The 10654-nt window shown below is 33.4% G+C and overlaps 1 protein-coding gene across 1 annotated transcript; it reads left to right on the forward strand.

Moving 5' to 3' along the window:
- The first annotated feature begins 3007 nt into the window (after positions 1–3007).
- LOC143627824 (uncharacterized) lies at positions 3008–9760 on the forward strand. The gene is made up of 8 exons (XM_077097551.1): positions 3008–3022; positions 4156–4275; positions 4360–4467; positions 4543–4677; positions 6295–7883; positions 7987–8864; positions 8941–9037; positions 9136–9760. Exons 1-8 carry the CDS (start codon positions 3008–3010, stop codon positions 9758–9760), a joined length of 3567 nt encoding a protein of 1188 aa, XP_076953666.1.
- Positions 9761–10654: the final 894 nt, after the last annotated feature.

Genomic DNA, 10654 nt, shown 5'->3' on the forward strand with positions numbered 1-10654 from the left:
GAAAAATCAATGGACTAGATTTCTTCTTATCCTTCCTACAAAAATCATACCTCGGCCCAGTCTAAATAAAAAGGTCCGTAGGCCTTAATGAATAATGAAATATATAAGCTATATTTTTTAATGACATTAACGTTGAAACAATTAAAATAGCAAAAATATAGTAATATATCAAATACAATAATAGTTAACCACTACCCAATGATTCGTGAAGATCTCTTAACATTATTGACAGCAAATTGTCTGATAACCTCTTTGCAGTTTATATCTAAGATTTCGCTCTCGATAACTATCATCACAAATTACAAATCACATACAATAATTTCAAATAACACAAATAATAATTAATAAACTAAACCCCTATACTGTTCGTTGGTTACTCGGCAGATGTATCATGTATGTCAATTTTCGTCACTTGTTATTGTTTTACAAACCCTTTAACGTATTTTAATAATAGTTTTCAGGTCCCTGTTAAATATATTAAAAGGCAAAACAAGTTTGTCTCATAGGCAACACAGGTTTGAAAAATTGATGTATGCATGCATAATTTAGTTTCATTCATGAACCTTTTTTCACTCTCGAGTCTTAAGCCCTGTACGTTTCCACTTTAATTGTATAAAAGTGTTTGAAGTGCTTAATATTTATATTGTAACAATAACCATATATTAATCTTGATTCCTTAAAACAATTCATATTGTTTTGAATTATGACAGTAGGTGATGCGTGGAGAAAATTTGTTATGAGTTTCCAATCTTCGCGCACTAATGAAAAAGTATGATATGTATGAAATATCTTTCTTTTGCAACTTATATGTTTTGCTGAATTGTAGTCGATTATATCAATACTTATGATTCTTTGTTGTGGATAAATTGGGCATCTGATTTGACCTTAAGTCGATCTTTCTTTGTTACATTTTTTAAAAAATGAAAATTACAACGGTGTAAAAAATGATTTCGATACAGAGTGTAATAAAGTATAATCATTATCAAGATCATCGTTAAAAGAAAATTTCCCAATATTTACGTTGCTAATTTGGTTACATAATTTTATAAATAGTGAAGTTATACTTAAAAGTTTCGTATACTATGAAGAAATTTTTTTTAACTTTAACACCGACTGTGATTGATCCCTTTTCAAGAAAGCTGCCTGCTCTTTTGCTTGTCACCAGTAACATATATTTTGTTTTTACTTGAGTCTTGAGATCGTATCTAAAACGTTAAATCTTCTAATCTCGAAATTATATGGAACAACTTTAATCATTTCAGTGAACACATCTTTTGAAAACAACTTTTTACTAAGTTATGCTAGAATCTTATTTCATTTTCACATCAGTTATCCTACACAACAATAATGTGATTTGAGTATGACACCTAGTTGTCACAGACTCGTATTGACGAACATCATACTTATATAGTTCTTATATCAATAAAGACCTATTTCCTCGCCCCGTGTGTACATGATCAATGTTCACTGATTTTGTATGATGCCGATATATTGGCGGAGTAATCGTGACTCTCGACTAGTGTGGCTTCGATCTAGATATAAATTAATAACATCTTAATCATTAGGACACTCCAATATAGTATAAACAATGAACTCCCATTTAACACTTTTGGTCGGATGTGGTTAATTTTCATGAAATAAGGAAGTAAGCTTTAATTAACTTTCGGCTTGAAACTAGTAATTGGCAAACAAAACATATTAAAAAAAACATAAAAAGCTATAACAGATTTGATGTTAGTAAAAGAAAGTCATTGTCTTCACTCTGGTCTTGCACTTAAGACAAAAGTCTACAATTACTTATGACGTCTACGACCAATGAAAGCTTTAATTTACTCCTACCATATATTTTACTCTCCTCACGAGATAACTTAAGTTGTAAAGCTTTTACAACTACTTAAGTTAAAGTTGTATATTTGTTGTTTTCATATATTTACAAAAGGTGAGACGATTTCGGTTTTGCTTGTTCACATGATTTATGTTTTAACAATTCATTGATGGTTTTTGTGAGTTTTATAATTTGTAAAGAGGTTGGGTCTTGAAATCGTATAAAGGTGGTTTGCAAATTAAAATATTTCGGTCTTACTCTCAAATATCCAATCACAGAAAAAAAAACACGAATATGCCATTTATTGTTTTGAAAAACCATGAACACGATATGATAGACCAAAGGCTTGTCTTTTTAGCTAGGAACCATCACAACAGTTGAAATGACACGGCAATTATCCATGAAAGAGTGTCGATTGATTGTCATAATCGTGACATTTATTTGTTACATCTGTAATAACACCCATAGCAAGAACTCTTTCAATAATAACTCATTTATTGTTGATTAATGGCCAACCATTATTAACTTTGAATACTGTGATTTCCCAAGTTTGTTGACCATCGTTAATAACCATTTACTACCGGTTGAAATTGTTGTCGATAAGTTACTACTAGTTGGTTGCTACCCATCGGTTACTATAGATCTAAACTACCACTGACGAACCAAGTTGTTGATATAGTTAGCACCGATGATCAATATCAACTTGCTACTAACAATCACTTACAACTAACAACCAGCTTTACACTCATGAACCACACCAAAGTGGCGATGCCTCCTTGGAACCATCTGGGCACTAATAGTCGAGTTCTAGTGGCATCAAAGGAGTAAGCTTGAACCCATGTGCAAAGGATAGTTAGGACCATTGGTGGCCCCAGTTCCCCCAGTTTTTTAGCAGTAACGTAAATTTATTCGTTTTTGTCATTTTTTATAAGTAGTGTGAATTTATCAGTTTTCGTTTGAAAATTTGAGTCCCCCCCCCCCACCTCTCCGTTAATGAAAATTTTTAAATGTGTCAACCCCCCCCCCCCCCCCCCCAACCAGACATTTTCATATAAGTCACAACTGACTGAACCATGAGGTGAATGAATCAAGGATTGTATTAGGAGCATTGTAGTTAGTGATGTGAATCATTATGTTTTCCATCACACTTGGAAGTTGGAACCAGCGTCCTCAAGCGGATACATGTACCCTGGAAAGGTTGGCTCGATGGAGTGATGGGTAATATTGCTTTCTTGTCGGAATGTTTGAACTTTTATGCAACCTTTCAACCATGTATGAAATTTGATAGTGGCCCTTAATTCCATTAATTGAAAATTGTAAATCAAAACGTTGTTCGCAAGGTTCAAGGTATTTGGAATATAGACATAAATTAAAAACCACGATATATGTTTGTATAAAGTAGTTTAAAAGTTAAAAAGTACAAAATCTGATTTGTACAAAGATTTTCTTGATTCTTTTCCAGGTGCAACTGTGCAAGTTGAATAAGGAGAAATTTAAATTTTAATAGCACCCTAATATCTTTAGTCCAAAAGGGTGCATGGTATCATATCCTTCAAAATAACTAAAGTATTTTAGTAGCACTTTCAAAAGTTAATGTAATGCGTCCTATTATAGATGATGGAATTAATTTGTTCATAAAAATGTTAACATGGCGTTACTAAAGGACCCATTACAAACTAAAAATAACCTTTCTGTTAAAAGTGTGGAATTTATAAATAGTGGGAGGTTCTATAATTCAAGTTGGTTTTCCAAAAAATAAATAAACAACTTGATAAGTATTCAATAGATTATATTAGTCGAATCATATAAAATATATTACCATTTAGCTCAATTAAACATAAACAAAATAATTATTGCTAATCCACCCCCCCCCCCCCCTCTTTCCAGATTTTACTGTCAATCAAACATAAACAAACTAATTGCTAAATTACTAGGCCATTTTTTTAGTTTGTTTTGGTCCAATTAAACATAGGCAAACTAATTGCTAAATTACTATGCCCTCCTTGAACTTCGGTCTACTAGAAAATAGGTCTAATGCAACTTATTAGAAGCAACTTTTTTCAAATGAGTTGCGTTTGACTCTAATGCTACTTCGATGAACACAAAGGTTGCACTAGAAGATTTAATGCAACATTTTTCATAAATGTTGCAAAATTATACTGAATTTGCAACCTTTTTATTGAAAGATTGCATATTTTACTAAAAGAGCAACCTTTTTCTTCAAATGTTGCATTAAGAAAAATTAAATGTGACTTTTATTTTAAAAGGTCGCATTGTTAATAGTTGAATGTAATTCTAGTCAAAACGTTTTTGATTTATTACATTACTAGAAAAAAGGCCTTGATCTGTATAGGGATCTTTCTCTTGAAAATGATCTGGGATTGAAACTCGTATATGCTATGAACACACATGTGCATGTAGATCAAGTCACTGGGAGTGGGCTAATTAAGGTATAATAAAACAGACTTCACAATGTTTACTCTTTTTTATCAATAACTAAATTCTGAAGATCATATATGACATGATCATTGAAGTCCAAAGTTCCTGGTGTCAAGTCTATCATTTCCAAAGCAAGCAAAGCATCAGCTGGTATTCTTGTTGAAGCTGGTGACAAGATTCAGTTTGGTGATCTTTATTTGGAGGTATGAAAACATAAAAATTGAAACTTCAACTAAAATATTTACCAACTAATTAATTATTATCATGTTTTACTTCAGGTTCGTGCAACACCGGGGCATACAGTAGGTTGTGTTACTTATGTTACTGGTGATGGACCTGATCAGCCCCAACCTAGAATGGCATTTACTGGCGATGCAGTATTGATATACGGATGTGGAAGAATGGATTTTCAGGTGCGGGAGTATGATACGTAATTAATAGCAACATAAGTAGGCATGTGAACTAACGGAACATTCAATGAACCATTCTAAACCATTCAACAGGAAGTTTGTTTATGCTCGTTTATTTACCTGATGGACGTTGACTCATAAACTAAAAATGAACATTTTGACCCGTTAACTAATATCGACCAATTTATTTTATATTGATTTACCTATTAGTCGGTTTGAATACGTTTATTTGAAAATTTAATTGTTACCAAGGGCTTTTTGGGTAATCTCATTTGTTTTTGAAATCGACCTGTTAAGAAAAACCACTTCCATAATAGATGTTGCCCCGTAAACTAAAAACAAACGTTTTGGCCCGTTAACTATCGTCAACCATCTGTTTTCAAGTTAATTTACCTATTAATAGGTTTGGATTAATTATTTGTAAATCAAACTGTTACCAGGGGCGTTTCGGTAATTTCAGTTTTGTGTGAAACCGACCCGTTAACTAAAATCTACATACGTGATGGAAGTTGACTCAACAAATACCCCTTTGGGACGGGCTTTCATAGTTGGGTTCGGGTTTGGGATTACCTAAACCCGTCCCAAACCCGACCCATTGCCATTGAGTGATGAAAAGTTGCAGCGTCATTGCTATTTTATTCACTTATCATGTTTCTATACACAAAAAAAAGGTAAAAAGTAATACAAATGCAGAGTTTTGAACTTGAGACACTAAATAACAAAGAACCTACCAACTACACTAGCAGCTGACTTTGATTTCGCTCCTAAAAGTTATTTTTAAAGTTAGATATATACTAGCAGGGTCTTAACGGTTTTAACACAACCCCGCCAAACCCTTTAATCCACGATCATCATCCTTAAACTGAATCCTAATTGTTTCTCAATCATTCTAAACCTAATTTGAACTCCAATTACACTAATATATTCAATCACTGTGAAGCCACAAACATTAATTTGGTGATCTTCATACATGTCAATTTCATTATATTTCTCTCTGTAAAAGACATTATCCATTCAAAGGTTCAAATGTAAGTTTCTTTCATCGATAATTGTATTCATGTATTCGATAATTCAAAGATTTTGTGGTATAGGGGTTAATTTCCTTAGAATAGCAGATGTGTTTTTTTTCTCTCTGATAGATCCAATTATCTTTCAGGTGTTTGATTATAACTTTTATTTTCGATTTATAACATAATCATGTGATCGATAATACATGTAATCACATTACATATTTCAAACAGAATATAATCGCATTACATGTAAATACATATTTCTAAGCCCTAATGTTATAAATTTTGTGCATCTTTTTTTAAATAATTACACTAATCATATTGCGATTCACTATGATCATGAACTTTTTCCAAATTTAGTTTCACTGTAATATGTAAGTTTAAGCATCAAAATTTCTTTCCATGTGATTCACTGTTATATAATCAGATCATGAAATCCTTACATATCGTTTGAGCTTATTTATATTAATCATTATCGTGCGGTTAATCATATCATGGTATTGTTAAATGATGGGCTTGTAATAATCAGATTACTCACATTTCATTATGTATTATATAAAGACTGACAATTGTATCTACTTTTGTTTGTTTTTTTTTCTATTAAATTCAGAAAGCAAAAGACATGGGGAATGTCAGAGATTGGATGTATTTTCCTAGACGATTACCGGAATTCGAAGCTGGAGTTATTGAATTCCTTGATGCTTCATTTACTAAGGCAGCAAAAGGATCTCAAATCTGTCGTCCTTGCAAACGATGTAAAAACCGTTATTGGTATCGAAGAGATGAAGTGTTCAATCATTTAAAAGGACACGGATTTATAGAAGACTACTATGTATGGGTTTTTCATGGAGAAAGTCCCTCACAAACAAGATTTAATGCTGGCATAGATGATGATGGTGATGGTATGCATGACAATTTCGATGAATTATTGCATGATTGGTTTAGAGACACGTTAGACGAAACAAGTACGGTACAAGAAGATTTAAATGAAAACACAAAGAAGTTGTATCAGCTGCTAGAAGATGGAAATGAAGAGTTGTTCCCAGGCTGTAAAAGTTTTTCAAAGCTATCTTGCATTGTCAGACTTCTTCTGTACAAGATCGATCATGGGCTTAGTAATATGGCATTTGATGATATGTTACAATTTTTACAAAAGATGATTCCAGAGGCAAAACTTCCAGCTAGTTTTACTCAAGCTAAAAAAATCACAAGGGATTTAGGGCTTGATTATAAGAAGATTCATGCATGTCCAAACGATTGTATGCTTTATTGGAAAGAGTATGAAGATGCTGAAGTGTGCCACATTTGCCACACCTCTAAGTGGAAACAAGTGAACGAGAAACAACAAAACAATCATAACAGTGAACATTATAAAACAACTTCAAGAGTTCCGGCTAAAGTAGTTTGGCATTTTCCTTTAAAACCGAGGCTACAGAGACTTTTCATGTGTTCAGAAATAGCTAAACATATGAGATGGCATGATGAAGGACGTCCTAAAGATGGAAATTTACGACATCCTGCAGATGGGAAAAGCTGGAAAGAATTTGATTCTTTATATCCTCATTTTGCAAAAGAAACAAGAAATGTGAGGTTAGGATTGTCAAGTGATGGATTTAATCCTTTTGGAACAATGAGCATTGCTCATAGCACTTGGCCTGTGGTGTTGGTTAACTACAATTTGCCTCCCTGGATGTCACTAAAACCCGAATACTTTATTTTGTCTTTGTTAATTCCTGGACCCGAATCTCCAGGTAACAACATGGATATTTATTTACAACCATTAGTTGAGGAGCTTAAAGATTTGTGGGTTAATGGGTTGGAGACATATGATAAATCTAAAGATGAGACCTTTAAAATGTATGCAGCTTTAACATGGACAATTAGTGATTTTCCAGGTTACTTAATGTTGTCGGGGTGGAAAACAAAGGGTAATTTTGCATGTCCATGTTGTAATCATGAGACTAGCTCACTTTACTTGAAGCATAGTAAGAAAACATGTTATATGGATCATCGTAGATTTTTAAATGCTCAACATCCATGGCGACGTAATAAGAGTGCTTTCAATGGGAAAAATGAGAATAGGCTTTCTCCAAACCCTCTATCAGGTGTTGAAGCTTTGAGTGAGTTGTCTAGTGTTACAAATATATTTGGAAAGACACAAAAGAAGAAAAATGATAGCACTTGCCCATGGAAGAAAAGGTCAATATTTTTTTACTTGCCATACTGGCAAGCATAATCTTGATGTGATGCATATTGAAAAAAATATATGTGATAATATAGTAGGGACTTTGTTGGATATTAGTGGCAAGTCAAAAGATCACCCAAAAGCTCGATTTGACCTTTTAGATCTCAAAATCAAAGAAAAGTTACAGCCAAAACTTTCTGATGATGGTAAGCATGTTATCATGGAGAAGGCATGTTTTTCGATGTCCTCAAAGGAGAAAGTTAATTTTTGCCGTGTTCTGAAAGAAACAAAATTACCTTACGCGTGCGCGTCTAATATTGCACGTTGTGTTCATTCTTCAGAAAAGAAATTTTCGGGTTACAAGAGTCATGATGCTCACATCTTTTTGCATTACTTGCTCCAAGTTGCTGTTAGAAAATCATTACCAAAGGACGTTGTTATCCCTTTAATTAGGTTGGGTGTCTTTTTTCGAAGCTTGTGTAGCAAGGTAATTAAGCCTGAAGACCTTGACAAATTACAGTTAGAAATTACAGAAACGTTGTGTGAATTTGAGAAAATATTCCCGCCAGCATTTTTTGACATAATGGTGCATTTACCTATCCACTTAGTAAATGAAGTTAGGCTTGGAGGACCTGTTCAATATAGATGGATGTTTTTTATGGAGAGATACTTGTGCAAGTTAAAGTCATATGTGCGGAACAAGAGCCGACCTGAGGGATCCATAGCAGAAGGCTATTTAATTGAAGAATGCTTGAATTTTTGCTCACATTATATGCCTGGAGTAAATGGCAGACTTAATAAGGGTGTAGAAGATAACGATGATTTTAAGGGAGAAAACGAATCGAATGAACCAATGTTCGTGAATGGTGGCCATCCTTTGGGAGGTAAAAAACGAAGACAAGGCAAAGTTACATCTTTCGATGTTCATTTAATTGAACAAGCGCATCGTTATGCCTTATTCAATTCTGATTGTGAACAAGTCAACGATATATCAAGTAAGTGACAATTTCCTTCAGTTTATGTGTCATTATTAATCTCATATTCATGTAATATTTTGTCTAAATGATGCAGTGAGCATGAAGCTTAGATTGAAAATCAACCCCGACAAAGTCGATGGGCATGAGCACAGAACCATAGTCATGAGTTCGCCCACTGGTTCGAAAACAAAGTAATACATAATGATGTTCCGGATCATATTTATTGGCTTGCTAAGGGTCCTAGTCCTACATATAAAACATACTATGGGTATTATGCCAATGGATATAGGTTTCATACCAAATCACGAGATTCCAAATGTATAACTCAAAATAGCGGTGTTTCACTTACAGCTTTAACTCCTAGCTTTGCAAGTTCTCGGGACAAAAATCCAACCGTTGGGAATGTTGACTACTATGGTAGAATTTTGGACATAATTGAACTCGATTATTGGTCAAAGTTTAGAGTTGTATTGTTTCGTTGTGAGTGGTACCAACGTGAGAAAGATGATTATGGTTTAACATGCGTTAATTTGAAGAAGTTATGTTATTCAGATGATCCTTTTGTCATGTCTTCCCAAGTTAAACAGGTGTTCTATGCACCAGACCCTATAATAGATGGTTTGCATTATGTTCTCAACACGATTCCAAGGGATGTTTATGACTTTGATGAAGAAATTAATGAAGCTGATGGTGGCTCCTATTGGTGTGATCCTGATGTAGATAGGTTGGGTTCTTTTGCACAAGCTAGTGATCAAGAGACTTGTTTGTTAAGAGAAGATATCCCTCCTCTTAAGATTGACGCAAATACAAAATTATCTGCAACGGATGTAGTTGATACTGAGAATGGTGACGATTCTGATTATGATGACACATTATGGGATTGGATGCATGCTGATGATGATGACAATAACTGAGTTATTAAGGTACAAAATTAACTTTAAAGTCAGTAATTTCAATTTCATTTTGGTTTTCCTTAAAAGCAGGTCCTCGATGAATGGTTTTTTCTTTCTTTTTCAGTTTTTTTGAAGAACATCTGAAGAACATATCATCAATTTTAGTCTTCTATCCTTAATAGGGGCATTTTAGTAATTTATGTTTTTTAAGTAAATGGTTGCTACTTGTCAATACAAATGATTACACTCTTAAGTTGTGGTTGGTTCATGATTTCCTAAAATATATGCTTGCCTATATATTGGTTAATCGGACCAACAATGCAATAAGAATCCCTAGATAGCACAAAGAGAAGGCCTGTAGAATATAATTTATTGATATGTGAAACAAGGGGCAATTTGGTCATTTGGAATCTGGACATAAGAGATTATAAGGAATTTTTTAGTCAACGTTGACTTTTTTGGAGTCAAATATGAAGTCTGGAAAATGCCAACTTCTTTGGTCAACATTGGCTTTCTCATTTTCTTTTTTACCAATTTTGGGCCAACATTGACTTCTGGTGGAGTCTACGCCTCATAAGCTGGTTTGGTTAAATGGTGGGCTGCACAATTTTTATAACTTTAATATATGTTAAAGCTGACTATTACATGTGACTGTTAACTTTGTAATTTGGTTAAATGGTAGTTAATTCATCTACATGATACCAAAAACTTCTAGTGGAATTTGTTCAACCATGTAACATTTTGTTATCATTTTTATGCAATAAAAAGTATCATTTTTAGTAATAATATTATGACAAATAATAAAGAACATGTATCATGAAAATAAGATCAGTGTCAAACCGGTAATATTTGGAAATAATAGTTAGCCTTTTATTTTCTCGTATTTGAGCCTTTGGTTATTGATCCGATTGGAGA

The sequence above is a fragment of the Bidens hawaiensis genome, unplaced genomic scaffold (genome assembly GCF_021521415.1).
Source record: "Bidens hawaiensis isolate Kalapana, Puna unplaced genomic scaffold, B.hawaiensis_p1.1 tig00004743_1, whole genome shotgun sequence".
Taxonomy (NCBI): domain Eukaryota; kingdom Viridiplantae; phylum Streptophyta; class Magnoliopsida; order Asterales; family Asteraceae; genus Bidens; species Bidens hawaiensis.

Coding starts and splice junctions, on each gene's coding strand:
- LOC143627824 (XM_077097551.1), top strand. Junction 4,678..6,294: donor GTGGAAGAATGGATTTTCAG/GTGCGGGAGTAT, acceptor TATTAAATTCAG/AAAGCAAAAGACATGGGGAA. Junction 7,884..7,986: donor ACTTGCCCATGGAAGAAAAG/GTCAATATTTTT, acceptor GTTGGATATTAG/TGGCAAGTCAAAAGATCACC.